General features: G+C 35.5%; 2 protein-coding genes and 1 long non-coding RNA gene across 6 annotated transcripts; 2 read left to right on the top strand and 1 right to left on the bottom strand.

Annotated features, from left to right (window-relative positions):
- Positions 1–37: 37 nt before the first annotated feature.
- LOC110644570 (acetyl-coenzyme A carboxylase carboxyl transferase subunit alpha, chloroplastic) lies at positions 38–4,554 on the bottom strand. Its single transcript, XM_021797413.2, has 10 exons — positions 4,008–4,554; positions 3,696–3,770; positions 3,353–3,460; positions 3,111–3,271; positions 2,732–2,846; positions 2,475–2,629; positions 2,077–2,128; positions 1,923–1,991; positions 1,749–1,826; positions 38–1,280 (listed from the first exon to the last, which is right to left on the bottom strand). Exons 1-10 carry the CDS (start codon positions 4,356–4,358, stop codon positions 267–269), a joined length of 2,178 nt encoding a protein of 725 aa, XP_021653105.2. The 5' UTR covers positions 4,359–4,554; the 3' UTR covers positions 38–266.
- A 132-nt stretch (positions 4,555–4,686) lies between these two features.
- Positions 4,687–10,389, top strand: LOC110644571 (uncharacterized). Of its 4 annotated transcripts, none has more exons than XM_058152387.1 (14): positions 4,687–4,940; positions 5,057–5,135; positions 5,224–5,425; positions 6,256–6,330; positions 6,452–6,553; positions 6,750–6,790; positions 7,114–7,227; positions 7,756–7,870; positions 8,028–8,158; positions 8,244–8,360; positions 8,552–8,637; positions 8,820–9,053; positions 9,138–9,177; positions 9,551–10,389. In XM_058152387.1, exons 1-14 carry the CDS (start codon positions 4,702–4,704, stop codon positions 10,133–10,135), a joined length of 2,160 nt encoding a protein of 719 aa, XP_058008370.1. In that variant the 5' UTR covers positions 4,687–4,701; the 3' UTR covers positions 10,136–10,389. The 4 variants fall into 4 exon arrangements, with proteins under 4 accessions (XP_058008370.1, XP_021653109.2, XP_058008371.1 ...); XM_021797417.2 differs by having other exon boundaries at positions 7,968–8,158; XM_021797418.2 differs by having other exon boundaries at positions 4,771–4,926; positions 7,968–8,158.
- Positions 10,390–14,523: 4,134 nt separating this feature from the next.
- LOC131182920 (uncharacterized) lies at positions 14,524–15,977 on the top strand. Its single transcript, XR_009151090.1, has 2 exons — positions 14,524–14,615; positions 15,751–15,977. It is a non-coding gene; the product is annotated as an uncharacterized LOC131182920 (long non-coding RNA).
- The last annotated feature ends 637 nt before the right edge of the window (positions 15,978–16,614 follow it).

The raw sequence follows: 16,614 nt of genomic DNA, 5'->3' as shown, positions 1-16,614 counted from the left end.
TATTTGAAGATATATTGATAACAGGACAATTAATGCATTAAAGAAAATGCTTTGTCACCCCTAAAATTTATTCTACACTCATTGTCTCTGATCATACATTAACTCAATAGCGGAAAACATTACATGATATCCCATCACGAGGGTGATGTCAAACACCATATACACAAAATACTTGAAAAATACAAATCCCAGTGTCTTTGAACATGCACTCATAACTCTCTGTGTACCAAAAGAATTTCAACTTTCGAACTTTCAGTAAAGGTATGTCACAAACTGCCACTTTCAGCAGCAACCTTATCTTTGTATGTTTCTGAGGCGGATGCCAACTCCACTGTTAGATTCTCAAACTTCTCCTTCAATGTCATGGCATCTAAAGCAGAAAGAATCTTCTCCTTGATTTCACATTCTAATTTTTCAACTTTTCCTGAACTTGAACCTTCCGTTATCTCTGATCTCAACTCCTCAATTTTGTTACTAACGCCTGCTGCATCTATCGCTCTTTCAATTTCCTCTGAGATTTCTTTATTAACTCTCTCTATTTTCTCTCGTAAAGCAGGAGGTGGAGTTGCCACATTTCTCTTGGCTACTTCAACAATCTCCAACCCAGATGACTTCAGAACTTTCATCAGCTCTTTCTTAGCTTTTTCTGCTTCCTCCACCAAATCCTTATCTAATGGGTCCCCTTTGGACAACTTTTCTTCAGCATTTTTTAGAAGTTCCATCTTTGCTTTTAACTCCTCTGGAATTTTCTGGTTAATCTCTGCTTTTAGTTTCTCATTTCTGTCTTTAAGCTCGTTAAGCCGATGAACGAGGTTCAACTTTTCAAGCTTCTGCTTTAGCCCAAGATAAGCTCCTGGTCGTGACAGATTATGCTTAAATTCTTCCATTATTTTGTCTGCCTTCTCCTTTAAGTTACGATTGATGGGCTGATTAGGTGGACGATTCGGGGCTTTAGATAACTCCAACTTGACTGATTCAAGCTTTTCCTGCAAGCCCATTGAAATAAAAGCATTGGTTATCTCATTGTCTATATCTTGCTTCAGCTTCTCAATTGCGTCACTCGAAATTGGATCAGATGGTCTTCTGGATTCTAGAATCTTCTTCTTCAAATTTTCAAGCTCCAGCTCTATATCAGCCGTCTTTGGCTGGTTGGCCTCAGATGGCTTCATGTTGCGTTTCCTCTCTGGCTCAACTGGGATACCTTCTTGAAAGCCTCCAATATATCTGAACTTACGCATTCGGTGACGGAGCAACTCTTCCTTGTCCATATTCCCTAGTTCCTATATTTAAGATAGCGCTTTTATAAGTGGTGGATGACTAGGAAATCAACAAAGCAAAAAGGTAAGAAAAGTAGACTTGCAAAATCTTAAAAGAAAATTAACCAAATAAAAGGAAAGCTCCTTGCAGTATTGGCAGCATGAAAGATATAAACAATAGATATTTAAAGGCTAAACACATAAATTTGTTCAATAGACTGTTAGTTGAACTAATTTTCGGTTCATTTATCACATGCATATAAACACAATAAAAATACTGTCACTTCATTTTTTTTTTTTTTTAACTTGTTTTATATCATATCTTTCACACATCTCTTATTTTATTAAATTAAGGTTTAGGAAGTTTTAAGATACAAAATGAAATTAAGTAATAGCACCATTATAAGGGTCAAAGTTGAGGGACGGCATGTTAAATTTACCCCAACACTTTCAGTTGGTCATTCCCACAAACACGGAGTAGGTATCACTAACCTCCATGGCTTGGATAATTGCAAGCTTAATTTGTTGGGAAGTCCACATAGGATCTGCATGTGCACCTCCTAGAGGCTCCTGTAAGTGATAAAAAGATAGCAACAACATCATAGACGACGACATGGAACCGAAGAAAAGTTATTGAGTTGAATAAATGTGAATTAGATTGCATACAGGAATGATGCCATCGGCAATTTTGAGCCTGTAATGTTCTTGAGCTGTTATCCTTAGTTTCTCAGCTGCCTACACAAATTAGAACAGGGCAGTGAATGTGATTAATTAAAATGAAAAAAACCACATAAACATAACAGTCAAACCATTCCAGCACCTTTGGAGCTGCTTGGGAAGACTTCCATAATATTGCAGCACATGCTTCAGGACTTATACAATAAACAAAACCACAAAATTTCAGACATAATCACATGAAAGGATAAAAAAAAGCGGAATAGAAGTCACAAAGTAAACAACAAGGAGCTAATCCTGAGAACCAAGCATTGGCACATGCGATAAATGCAGATAGAAATTTGCTTGCTCAAACAGGGTACCTACGCTTACCATGATGCCATTCTAGTAATTACAAAAGCTAGCCGCTACTAGCTGCTTGCTTCAACAACATTATTGTTCACTGACACATGTTTCATGGGGCAGCCATAACAGAAAGCTTCTATGAAGTAAAAGAACTTGCACCTAACTAATACAATTAAGGATAGCGAAACAGACTATCACCTTGCAACATAGAAAGCGGAATTCTCCAGCATAAACAGTTTATTGGCACAAGCAATAGCAAGAGCTCCACCTGAACCACCTTCGCCAGTTACAACTGTCAGAATAGGCACTTTCAGGCCAAACATTGTCCTTAGATTATGGGCTATTGCTTCACCCTGAATAAAGTAAAACAGATCTATTCATCCATGACAATGTTTGAGCAACATGAATTATTATAGACAATTAGCAAGGAAGGGGCCCAAAAAAGATCTGCAGACCTGACCAAGTTCCTCTGATTTCAGATCAGCGAAGGCCCCAGGGGTGTCAACAAAAGTAACAATAGGAAAACCATGATGATCAGCATATTTCATAATACGCAAGGCCTTCCGGTAGCTGTTTACAGATAATGCTTTCAGCATAAGTAGAAAGTCCACAGAAAACCAAACGTGCTGCTCAAAAAGCTGAAAATAATCTCAGCAGCTTTTTGCAATTAGTAATTGTAGGAGAAGAAATGACAATTTCATTCATGCATTCTCAAAACATTATGCCACAATTAGACTAAGAGTAGAATAAGAGAAATAAATTTTCAGTGGCTGGCTCAATCATCAAATTTGTTTGTTAGCCATAGCTTTAGAATTGTACGAATCTCGAACATACCCGTGAGGAGTTGGCATCGCAAAATTGCGAGCAATATTCTCCTTTGTGTTCCGACCTTTTTGATGGCCTATGAACATATAGCTTTTACCATCTACAGTTCCAATACCAGTGACAATAGCTGGATCATCATAACCTGCACGGTCTCCATGAAGTTCCACCCACTAGAAGATGAAGCAAAACAGACGTTATACTTTTTACAGTGTTACAAATAGATTTACCGAAGTGAGATCATTACAAACTACCTTCTCGGTGATATTGAATATATGATCAAGAACTGTAGGTCTGTTGGGATGTCTAGCAATAGTTAAGCGTTGAATGGGTGTCAAATGTGTGTACAAGTCTTTCAGAGCCTGAAAAGGGAGTCAAAATGACAATTACTCCTTTCCATCTCACACAATTATTTTAATTCCAGTTCCAGATGCAAAATAATAAAATCTTAGAATTAATGCAACCATAAAATGTTTAAGAGCAGTAACCACAAGATCATTGATTCCAAGAAGACTCTATCTGTGCCATTGTTTCCCTTCTGAGATGGGAATAAGTGCACATATTAATAAAAGAAGAGAAATTACTTCTAAATTTTACCTGCTGGTACTTGGTTTCCAAAGCCCCAATTTGATCACTAAAATCTAGGCCAGTTTCATCAGCCATTCTACGCACCTGCAAGAAAGGTATTAAACTAAAGAAGAAATAAATGATGGGGGCCTCGGGCTTCAAGCGAAATGCTCTTTTTGCCATATCAGCGCCTCACATGTTGATAGGCAAGGCAAAAAAGACCATCCATCCACAATAAATCTCAAATTCTGAGACTAGTTTTAAACTTGTTAGCATATAAAAATGAGCAGCAACATTATTACACATGCACTGCCAAATACCCATAAGACCAAACGAACTCACCTCAATAATTCTCTTCTCCAGATCAATCAATGGCTTCTCAAAAGGAAGCGTGACTAGTTTTGGTTTCTCAGCTAGTGGTTTGAAGTTAGAGAGGTAAGTCAAGTGCCCACTGCTAATATTGGGATCAATATCATCAGGCCAAGGATAATCATGCTTCTTCCACTTCTTAACTTTAGCAATGACACGAAATCCACTTCCGATTCCCGTTCTGTAAGTATTTACCCTTCTAAGAAAACCGCTAGCGAAAATTTCCTTACTGTAATACGCATTCGAACCAAATTCGAATGGGAACCCATCCTCACCTCCTTTGCCTCTTCCACAGTTTCCAGCTACTAGCGATAAGGTAGCCATCTCAACAATTTTCCACTCGAAATCTACAAATTCAATTACTGAATTCCCTTATCCATCGAGATCTTTCTCGTTCCTGCTTTCTACTCTCGGGTAGCAAATTGAAATTACCCCAAGAAAATTTCCAGCAGAGGTCTCTCTACGCCTTGGCTGGCTAGTTGGCTTTAAAAAAGGCGCTGCGCTTCGATTGGATGGGACTCCTAGCAAGCTGGGGAAAGCCGTCGCGAATACAAACCACTTCATCTGCATGTGCGTGCTTCCCACGCCCAGTTGTATAAGAGCGATTGGAACGTATCTTTCACGCGCTGAATGAGCAGATTGGATAGACACTACGACAATCTAGAATATGGACAAGTCATCGCGCTTCAAGTGGATAAGCTATTTGCAAGGAGTAACCGCCACCTTAACCGAGACCCCATCCTACTATCGGATCGGTTCGGTCTGGGTATATGAAGGGGCCCGAATCTTTCGACGGGCTCGAGTCCAGCCCAGAACATCTTGGCAACGTAATAGTTCTATACTGCTTGCACTTCGCAGATCAGAGACGCGAGCAGGAGTGGAGAGAAGAAAGGTGAGAGGAGAAAGGTTGAGATCATCCTTCGTCTTCTGCAATTTTTCCCGCCAATTCCTCTTCAAGAGTCTAGAGTAGGATACTGTTTCATAATACTTCTTGATTCATGTAATTTCTTTTCTCACTTCAGGGTACTGTTTCACCGGGGATTGAAGATGTCGACGGAGTATAAAGATTGGAATGAAATTCACGATTGTGTGCTCAAATTGGTTAGTTTCGGGTCTTTTCAATGTTTTGTTGTTATTATAATTATTGATAAGAAAACAGCAAGCTAAGTATTCTAATTTTGAATTGCAGAGAGTGAATCCTCGAAGACGAAGGGAGAAGGTTTACATAGGCTGTGGGGCTGGGTTTGGAGGTGACAGGCCATTGGCAGCACTTAGGTTGCTTCAAAGAGTTAAGGAGCTTAACTATCTTGTGCTTGAATGCTTGGCTGAGCGCACCCTTGCTGATCGTTATCAGGTTATGGTGTCTGGTGGTGATGGCTATGATTCTCGCAGTATGTTCCCTATGATTGCTTATGATGCTTCGCTATAGCTCTCTGCTCTTCCTAGGTTTTATGGGGTCATTCTAATGAGAATTGAGTGGGCAATTGATTAGTAGTTTGCAAATTAATCCAACCTCTTATGAAATGTTGGTAAAATGAATGAAGTAGTTAATAATATGATTTAATTTGTTCGAAATTGCGCAGGCATATTGGTTCATTGTAAGGCCTTGTTTGCATGGAGCTTTGCTTCTTCCTTTTTTTTTTTTTAATAGCAGGCACGCACCCACAATTGCAAAATTACACAATATGGAAAAGCAAAAAAAAAAAAACATTTACATGGTTCCACAATCGCATAATTACATAATATGGAAAAGAAAAAGAATAACATTTACGTGATTTGATGGTAAAAGTTATTTGCCATGGAAAAAAAGCAAGATACAATTAGAACTCTCAAACCTTATGTGTGATTTTCGAATATCTCACAAATTTAAAGTAAGGAGTACAATATTATAATATTTATACTGGTTGTTTATACTGTGGGGGCTACACCTTAAACTTATTATTCTAATCAGGTCACAGCGCAAATCTTTTGGGTAGCCACATAAAAAATAACATTTATCTATCTATTTAGTCATACTTTTCTTTCTTAAAAGTGTTCCTTCACTCTTGATTTGTAAAGAAAATAAAATGTGGCAAGACTATGGCATTATATATGTGATTGTTAGACTTTTATTTGTTTATTTATTTCTTATTTGTTTCCTCTTTCTGTTTTGAAGATTATGTTTTAATCCTTATCTTCTAATTTTTGTTACTCTTTTTTTTTTCTTTAAATGATTGTGCAGTCTCAGATTGGATGCGTTTGCTCCTCCCTTTGGCTGTAGAAAGAGGAACTTGCATAATAACAAACATGGGTGCAAGTAAGATCCTAAAAAATTGACTCATGATGCAATATTCAATTTGCAATTTCTTTTGTTGTTGATCTTTTTATTGTGGGTGTTTTTATTTTATCTAAATTTTTTGCTTCTTTCTTGTGGCCAGTGGATGTGCTTCATGCTCAAGAGAGTGTTCTAGAAATTGCCAGCAATCTGGGGCTAAGTGTTTCTGTTGCTGTGGCTCATGAGATTTCTTCCAATAAATCAGGTATCTTTGTTACCATAAAAATGAATGGTGCACATTTTGTAGGGGGCTTTTGGATGCCAATCTTTATTATTAACTTCACCACAGGTCATTAATACATTTGAATCAAGTATTACATACTTTTTTTTTAAGTCTTCGTGCTCTGTGTTTGTGTCATACATGAGCCCTACGACTTAAAGCCAAAAATTTTCACATGCAGGTATAGGATCTCCACCTATGAAATCAAATGTTACAGAAGGTGTAAGAATCTGGTTCTCTTTCTTGTGCTTCCTGTTTGTATTCAGCTTTCATAACTGTAATTGCTTTTACTTTTTTTTTTTGGGTTGGCATGACATTTTACTGTCACTAACATTGTTGATGATTATCTATAGCAACCTTTGCAATACATATGAATGCAATTCCTGCCTCTCAACCTCTCATAAAAATTTGTCAAGAATTTAAACTTGCAATATGATAAAATTTCATTTTGTTACTCTAGCAAACATCCAGAACATGCTATTTTTACTCTTCTTTCTTACTTTTAGTTGTAAGGTTAACCCAATTTTTTGTTCTAATATCTGAAGGGTGTTAGCACGTATCTGGGAGCAGCACCTATTGTTGAATGTCTGGAAAAGTATCAACCTAATGTTATAATTACTTCGCGAATTGCTGATGCTGCCTTGTTCTTAGCACCAATGGTATGCAATCATTTTCTTTCTTTTCACATCCCTTGGTTCTTTTGTCCTTTATTTGCAAGATCTTTGATGACTTATTTTTGGATCTTTTCTAATTTAGTATATTACATCTGCTTTTTTGTTTGGCCATGATATTATTTCACTCATTTTACATGGATTCCGATACCATATTAGATTGAGCACATATCAATTCTACTGCTTGAAAAATTAATAGTCATTTATTTGTTAGATAACAGGATAATAAATGCATGTTTTGGAATGTGGCCGAAATGTTACTGGAAATAGGAAAACCATTAAGTATGATTGGGCATACAGCTCGTTCAATGGAAAATAAGGTTTGCGCAAATACATGTCAAGGCAAGATAGTTGAACTACCATGCAGCTTATAGCTTGCCTAGTTATGTACTTGAGCAAGTAACTTATTCTTTTAGAATGTAGACTAAACAACAATATAAAGTATCTGCTCTTGTTTTGTGAATTAGACTTTTGGTTAACTTCCTTTAAGAAAGCAATTTGATTGATTGCAAATAGGTTTTTGAATTGGGTTGGAATTGGGATGACTTAAAGGAGCTAGCTCAGGGATCCTTAGCTGGGCACCTCCTAGAGTGTGGTTGTCAACTCACAGGTGGATACTTCATGCATCCAGGTGAGTTTGCTCTATTTGACCCCACAAATACTACTAAAAGGCCATAAAGATAGAACTAAATTAATGATTATAATATTCTCCATTTTCTTTATCATAGGCGACAAATATCGAGACATGTCTTTCTTGTCTCTACTGGATTTGTCACTTCCTTATGCAGAAATAAGTTTTGATGGGCAAGTTTGTGTAGCAAAGGCAGGGGGCAGTGGTGGGGTATTAAATTTCAGTACTTGTGCTCAACAACTTCTTTATGAGGTTGGAGATCCAGGCGCTTATATCACACCTGATGTGGTGAGCTTGATGTGTATATTCATTACCTCGTGATAAATGAGGACATTAAAGGAATAAAAAATTGAAATCGTGTCTTGGAATGCAGATAATTGATTTTCAGGATGTTTCATTTTATCCATCCTCAAGTTCTTGCATTCTCTGTGCTGGAGCAAAACCATCTTTAGGATCCAGGCCTGATAAACTCTTGTGTTTGGTTCCAAAGGTAATTTATGTGTGCATCATTTAGATCTAAGTTATGCACATCATAATTAAAACTGAATGATCAAATTTTGTTTCTCTTTTTTATTTCAATTTTTTAAAACAGCAGTGCATTTGACCTTTTCCCAGTTGGAAGTTATCATGATGCATTCCCTTGGTTATTGACTGTTTTTGAGTTTGATTCCTTGTTTCCAGGATTGTGGTTGGAAAGGATGGGGAGAGATATCCTATGGAGGGCATGAATGTGTGACTCGTGCTAAAGCTGCTGAATATCTAGTAAGGTCAGTACTTACTAGTTTGAAGAATTAAATTAGTGCAAGTTTTTTCAAAGAGTCATCAACTTATTGTGCTGTTATTAATTTCTGAGGGGACTAGAATGGTTTTCAACGTTTCCTCTTCTATTTAATCTCATTTTAAACAATTTTGTGAAGTAATATATTCCTTCCCATTTTTATTAGGTCAGATCATGGATGGAAGAAGTATGTCCAGGTGTTAGCTGTAATGTAGTTTCATGTATTATTGGACTTGATAGCCTGAAGGTCTCTAGGATTAATGATAACACTTCATCATGGACCACTAATGGGGACATAAGGCTACACATGGATGGATTATTTGAGTTGAAAGAGCATGCAGTCCTATTTACAAGAGAGTTTACAGCATTGTATACTAATGGACCAGCTGGTGGTGGTGGTATCAGGTCAATTTCTCATCTGCTTCTTGTTTCATTCTGCTTCATTTTCCATAATTCGAACATGATTATTCTCTTTGTTTAATGATGCAGCACTGGATATAAGAAAGAGATAGTTCTCGAAAAAAAGTTGGTAGTCTCCCAATCTCTTTCTCTCTTCCCATTTTTGTGAATTTTATCTGTAACTAAGTAGAGTGCATTGCATGAAATCATCAACACTGTTCTGCTTTCTGAAATACAAAGTTTGTCCATAAGTAAAGCCGTAACTACAAATTTAGCATCCTAACTATTTTCTGTTCTCATTCCCTCCTATATCTGTTTAACATCTCTGTTTTGCACCCTGGAAATAACTTGTCCTGCCACAAATTTGTGGAAGTCTTTCTTTAATCAGATGTGCTTTGTGAAGTTGTTGAGTAGTTGGTAAAAAATTTTCATTACACTTCTAGCATTACTAAAGTTATTGCAATAGGAAAAATTCTGACAGAAGATTACTCCTTGGTTTTTAGGTTGGGCGTGAGTGTGTTTTCTGGCAGACTGGGGTGAAGTCCACCAAAGGAATGAGTTCAGAGAAGGAAGAAATTGGCCATGGGAATGTGGTGAAAATGCATGTTCTGCATGAAGCTCTGTTACCACTATTTCCAAAGGATAATGTGGATTCGTCTTGTGTAGAATATTCTTTGCCTGTAATTAAGACCTCCCCTGCTCCATCAGGTCACGAGATCCCACTTTATACTGTAGCTCATAGCAGGGCCGGGGACAAGGGAAATGACTTGAATTTTTCAATCATACCACACTTCCCTCCGGACATCGAGAGATTGAAGATGGTTGTGACACCCCAGTGGGTAAAGGGAGTTGTCGCAGCTCTTCTAAATACTTCTTCATTTCTGGACTCAGAAGCTATCATGAAGAGAGACAAATGGGTCAATGAATATGTAGATGTGGAAATATATGAAGTCAGGGGAATCCATTCTTTGAATGTTGTGGTACGAAACATTCTAGATGGTGGTGTCAATTGCTCTCGGAGGATTGACCGGCATGGAAAGACCATCTCAGATGTTATACTATGTCAGCACGTTGTGTTGCCTCCATGACGAGTGAGTTTTCACCCGCATCATCTTTGCTTTCCCTCAAGGAGCAAGTTGTCGATAGCAAATTTGCAATGCTCCTGTTTACCTTTGTTATTCTTTTGGCATGTTTTCTCAACTTTTTCATGGAAGAAATGTATTTATTTAAAAAAGAAAAAAAAAGAATTGTACTTTTTAGACTAATCTATGCGAACAGCTATTAAAAAGCAGATTAATTAGTGTTTGGATCTTTTTCTTTGGTCAAAGTTGACATTCCAATAGCGGCTAAATTTCAAGTGTGGTAAATGATTTTTTTTTTTCACTTAATTTTATTCGTATATATATTTGAGTGTATATATATTTGAGTGTTAAGTAGAGATAGCAACGGGTTAGGTTTTTGTCGATATTTGATTCAATTGAACTCTAAGAGGATGAGTTTGAGTAATACATATTCGAGTTTGGAACGGATTCGAATTTGAAATTTAATACTCGTGATGAGTTTGGATTTTATGTATTGAGTTCGAATCTGTTTATATAAATATTTAATTAAATATAAAATATATATTTTTTATAATTTTTTTTATAAATTTTTATATATTTTATTTTATATAAAATAAAATTAAAATATTTTATAAATTTATTAAAATTTTAAAATATAAATTATTAATAAAAATAATTATATATATATTTTTAATTAAAATATATAAAATTAAATGATTTGAGCACTTTTTAGTATTAAATTTGAAATAAATTTAAATTTTAAAAATATTAATCCAATTAGATAATTTTTACTAGTTTTCAGCCGATATTTCAGTTGATGAAAGAAGATGGCAGAAAACAGAGAAATAGTAGTTAAGTGAAATATTAAGGTTGAAAGTTTTCTCCCTACTCACAAATGAAGTATGTATAATACAAGCATAATCAGGCTCTGATACTAAGAAAAGCCGGGAGCCCTTACCAGATGAAAAAATTGTTTTTGCCATCGGAGCAAATACTGATTATTCAGATAATAGCTCATGGATTGGCATTCATGAAGAAATCAAACAAAAGAAACATCTTCCTATCTATGAGCTTGCCCTGAACCTGCTTCTTCCTATCTATGAGCCTGCTGAATGTGTTGCAAAAGCTTCACAGGTTTGGAGGAAAACTTAGAATAGGGCTTGAGTTGGGCCTGGATTGCTGTTGGGCACCTTACCATATATATAATGCACTTATGTTATGCATATTCCCTCTCCATAGGTACTCTTTAGCTGGGAATATTTTCAAGACCAGCCTTATTACCAGCAACCCATTGTGATTCAATTCTTCCCCACCTGTATCCTCTGGACTAAGGTCATTGGGTCAAATCTTCCTGAGCGGAAATTCTATTCTCGTGGAGTACAGAGTAACCATGCACCAGAGAGTCATAATTCTTCCAGGATGAAGTCTTTGTCGGGATGGATGCTGAAGCATGTGAGAAAAGGGCTGTCAGGAATAAAAAAAATTATGGCTCATCTGGTGCATGGTTACTCTGTACTCTACGGGAATAGAATTCCCGCTCCACAGTAGCATTGCTGCTACCAGAAGAGCAATGAATGCCATCACTATTGGAGAAATCCATCAGATGACTTTAGCCTGTCTAGACAAGATGTGTGATTCTTCCGAAGAAAATGGACTTCTTGGTTGTACAATTCATGTGAGGAAGTGTCAGAGGCTAATAGCCATTAATTTTGCAGAGATTCTCTGCCAGTTGTTTCCTCAATAGTCCCATAGCGTCCTTTTCTGTAATAGATCTTATGTCCTTGAAGTATTCTCCAATAATCAATTGAGCTTCTAAATATAGTTTAGAATCAATTAATTCTTATAAATTTTTAAATGAGACAAGTATGCTCAAAATTAACAGAAGTTATATTTCCCGTTTACCTGGGCCCACTAACTAGCATTTAATACCCAGAATAAAAAAAAAATCTTAAAAGAATATGCAGAGCAAGTAAAATAATACTTACGAATAAAAAAAGAAAGAAAGAAGCAGATGGAGGAAGACTGAAGAAGGCCAGGGAGTGAAAGAACTAAGCCATGGTTGAAGTTACTAGCATGCAAATTGCTGCCCTGAAAGAAATCTAGCTATGGAATACAAAAAGGAACCAGAGGTGTAAAGGAGGAGCGTCCACCGTCACCACCTCCACATGAACCAGTAAAAGTTGAAAAAAAAAAAAACGAAAAACATAATTTGTGCTCTTCTTTCCTCTCTTTGCTGTTTTCCTTCCCCTTACATCCTTTCTGCTTGTTGGTATAGCAGTTATTCTAAAATATATTTATCATAATTTGTTGGGAGTTTCAGTTATTATAACTAAGAGAATACCCAGCACCATTGGGTCTCCTTCAGTATCTTCAACGTGAACCAATGAAGTCTTTCAGACAATATATGCAGCTAGGTAATTCCATCGACGTTGTCCACACTCTTTGGTGCGACATTCTCGGAAGCATTTTTTTTGTAAATTTTCATTTCCCTCCATCATTCATATGTCAATTTCCAATTGTTTGCAGCCGTGTATATAGCAATCATTCCTTTCTTCCTTGTTGAAGTTCAAGCACCGGCTTTGAAGAATGCATCTGCTTCTGAATCCACAACAGCTGTTATAAATAGCTAGTATCTTATACAGTACAGAGAGAAAGAATTCCTATATTGTTAAAATATAAAAAAAGTGAAGGAATGATAAGAGTGAAATATATATAGAATTATATATATATATATTGTCACACCTTACCCCTCTGTAAGGTATAACATGATCCCATAGTATACCTAATGAACTACCGAATTTCGCCTATCAGTAACCCATTAAATATTCTACAAGAGATTTTGAAACAATTTCCGTTCATTTTTAAATTGTTGAGTAATTTTTTTCAGATATTAAAAACCTTTATTCGAAGTCCAAACATAAATCAAATTTTTAGATATTTAAAATTTCCATAATTTTTACAAAAATTTCGACAGAGTATCGTCTGTATTTTGAGAAAACAATTTTTCAAAACCTGAAAAAAAAAAACTCCATATATTTTTTCAACCACAACTCCATTATTCAATTTCATTTTACAATCATCACAAGCAACCCAATACACAATTTAAATTAAATTAAACATTGTAATATCTCATTAAGGTAACAAAATTAATATTTACATTCATGAGAGTATTAAAAATTTAGTAGTACAAAATTTTATAAGTACATAATGTAATGCCTTGAAAAATAAGAATAAATAAATATTTATTTGTTTTATATATTTTTTATGAAATTATTTTAAAGCTTCAATTTTAATTTAAATGATTATCTTTAAAGTTTAATATTATATATTTATTATAATAATATTATTATACTTTTAATTTTACTTGGATGTTATTATTACTAATTTAAGAGATAATTTAAAATCTTGATATAATTTAATTTAAGTTTCTATTTTTAATGGGTAATATAATGAAAGTATATTATTTTATTGATGCTAATAAAATATTAAATAACAGTATTAGTCTTTGTTATTTTAAAATATGTTGAGTTTTAATTTAATCAACAATTATAATTTATAATAAAGTTTAATAGGTATAATTAATTAAATTATTCTATTAAAAATTTATTATAAATTATAATTATATTAAGTATTATTTATTTCAAAGTTAGGTATGGTTTCCTGTTTAATACATATACACCAAACGTTTTGCCAAGTGCAGCGTGCAAAATATATATATATATATATATATTACAATGGACCGATCATGTTTTGTCCTTCTCTTACCCATAGTTCGCATTCCAGTATTTCCCAACCAAAAACTTTCCTCCATTGTTTTCGATGACAAGCTTCACCACTTTAACAAATTTTCAATCCTAGCAGCCCTTTGGTGCAAGACCAACTCGAGGGACCATGGTGGTGAAGGAAAATGGTGCAAAGGAGCAAATCGTGTGGATTAAGGGTGTGGAAGAGAAACCCATGCCGTAAGTTTCAAGACCCCTCGCCGGCGTTCATGGTCACCACTCACCATAGGACTAACGGGAAAGTGACTCCTAATAACCCCAGCTACCCAAATCGGCTGTTAGGACTTGGTTCCATGGAGTTCCAACGAGATTAAGAGAAAGTTGAGGCAGTGAACTTTTCGGTCATTTTTCCGGCGATCCGACCGTGGGATCAAAAATTTGAGATTACCGATGGACTCAGAACGGCGAAATAGTCAAGATAGGACCGGTCCTGCTCCGATCAGATACTATTTAAAAAAGACGATCATCGAACAGTCCAGATCATTTGGTTAGATTTTCGCACTTTTTTAATTTCTAAAAATTTAAAAATAATTTTATGATAATTATTAATAAAATTTGAAATTAATTAGGTACAATCGGATCAAGGATAGCTCACTGGAGCCAGGACTGCATTTTTAGCCAGATCTGGCTGTTCGACAGCCCGTTTTAGAACGTAATCGATATTATAGTCAAACCTAGCATTTTTAGACGTTTTGGATGTGTTCTAGGTGTCAGATTTGGCATAGGTAAACACGAACTCCAAATTGCTCATTTTCAGCTAATACTGATTTAAAATAAAATTTATACATTATTCGTGGATGATCATAAAATTATGATTCTTTTTTTGCAATAGCCTTATAATATTGTTAAGGATCGTGGGATAAGTTTATAGAATTTTTAAAGTTAATTTGAATAGTTTTTAAAAATATTAGTTTTGAAATCTTGTAATTGAGTTGTCTGATATTGTGATTATTGCCTGGTTTGGAGGGCCCAAGAGGGGCCATATAATGATAATGAGATATGGGTTGAGTTTAGAAGTGTTATTTGAATCGTTTTGCAAGTTGGGTAGGTCCCAAATATAGGAAAAACTCTGTCAGATTTCCGGCATGAATTAGGCTGTCTATTATCTCTTTAGAGTCTTATTTTGAATTAGTGCTAATAAATCCATAATATAATTATCTAGGTGATTGAGGATAACTATTTCCTCCTACCCAACAGCCGCAGTAGCCTTTAGTGTACTGTGAGTAAAATATTAATTTTAATTGTAATTTCGATATTATTATATGTTTAAGCATGCCCATGCATCACTTATAAATATGTATCTATGTAGTTAAACATTAGGCACATTTTATATTGCATTCATAATTGTTGAAGTGCCATGGATGTTGTTTGTGGTAATTTGGAGCAGTATGTATGCGTTGGCGTGCGTGTGGTATGGTATTGTATATGGACAGGACGGGTAGACACGGCTTGAGAGACACTCGTTGAGACCCGGTCCTTCGGGGTAAATACGGCTTGAGAGATACTCGCTGGGACTCCGCATTTGGTTTATTAAGCGAAAGTCCGGATTGAGAGACACTCACTGGCAGAGGTTGAATTAAGAGGGCTGTATAAGGGATCAGCTCCCATATATGTATTGCTTGACAGTGTTGGGTGTGTGAGTGCTCCAAATTGCCTTTTTGCTGTTATGATGTAAATTGTATGAAAATTATGATGATGTTGCATTTCATTCCACAGAGTGTATTAGCTTTAGATAGCTATAGAAATTGTACTTAAAATTGGTATTTTACTCTCTGAGTCGAATATTCACTCATGTTCATCTATTTTTCCAGGCTACAGGAGGATTATTTATTGTGGCTAACCTGTTTTTCTTCTTTGTAGGTCCATTGATAGTATTTAATGTATTTTGTACAATCGAGTTAAATTTTAGACTTCGCATGTGTTAGAAGTACTTATTTTTATTTTGGGCCTATATTATAAAAGTTATGTTGGACCTGTAAAATTATTAACTGTATATATAACTGGATGGGATGAGGGAGCTGAGCTCCCATTGGACTTTTGACATTATGAGCATGTAGAGGGTGAGCTGAGCTCCCCAATTTATTATATATTGTGTTTGCAGGTCGGGCGAATTAAAAACTCCCCGTTGAACGGTTCATTTTATAGTCGAACTCTGTCCGGTTGAATTCTTGAAATTGGGTCTAAATGAGTCTTAGGATTGGGTTGAGGAATAGTTAGGCTTACTACGGGCCTCGTGGGCTTTAGGCTGGTCCAGGTCCTAGTGCTGGTCCAGCCCATAGATTGGGTTGTGACACATAAAATCTCAAGATAATATTACAATAATTTATATTTAATTATATATAAAAAAATATATATTACAAAAGAGTTGATACAACTGCTCGAATGAAATTACATACATATAATCACAGAATTACATCAAAATCTAATGTACAAGGGCATACCTATGATATACCCGAAGATAGTCTCACTGTGTCTTCAAGTAATTTCACTCTGCTGCTCTATATTTTCTTTCACCTGCGACAACATACAAAGCTATCGCTGAGTGGTGAACTCAGTGGTGCACAAACTAATAATTTAAAACTTAGTACAAGTTATATTTTGACAACTCATAACAAATAAAAATTTAAAATTTCCAAATCCTTCAAAATTCATGACATCCAAAAATCAATATTTTCAATCATGCAAATTATTCATTTGAATAACATTTTGATCAATTAGTAACTA

This window comes from Hevea brasiliensis, chromosome 9, assembly GCF_030052815.1.
Source record: "Hevea brasiliensis isolate MT/VB/25A 57/8 chromosome 9, ASM3005281v1, whole genome shotgun sequence".
In the NCBI taxonomy this organism is placed as follows: Eukaryota; Viridiplantae; Streptophyta; class Magnoliopsida; order Malpighiales; family Euphorbiaceae; genus Hevea; species Hevea brasiliensis.
Note: the sequence above shows the minus strand (reverse complement) of the source record. Positions and strands in the feature narration are given on the sequence as shown.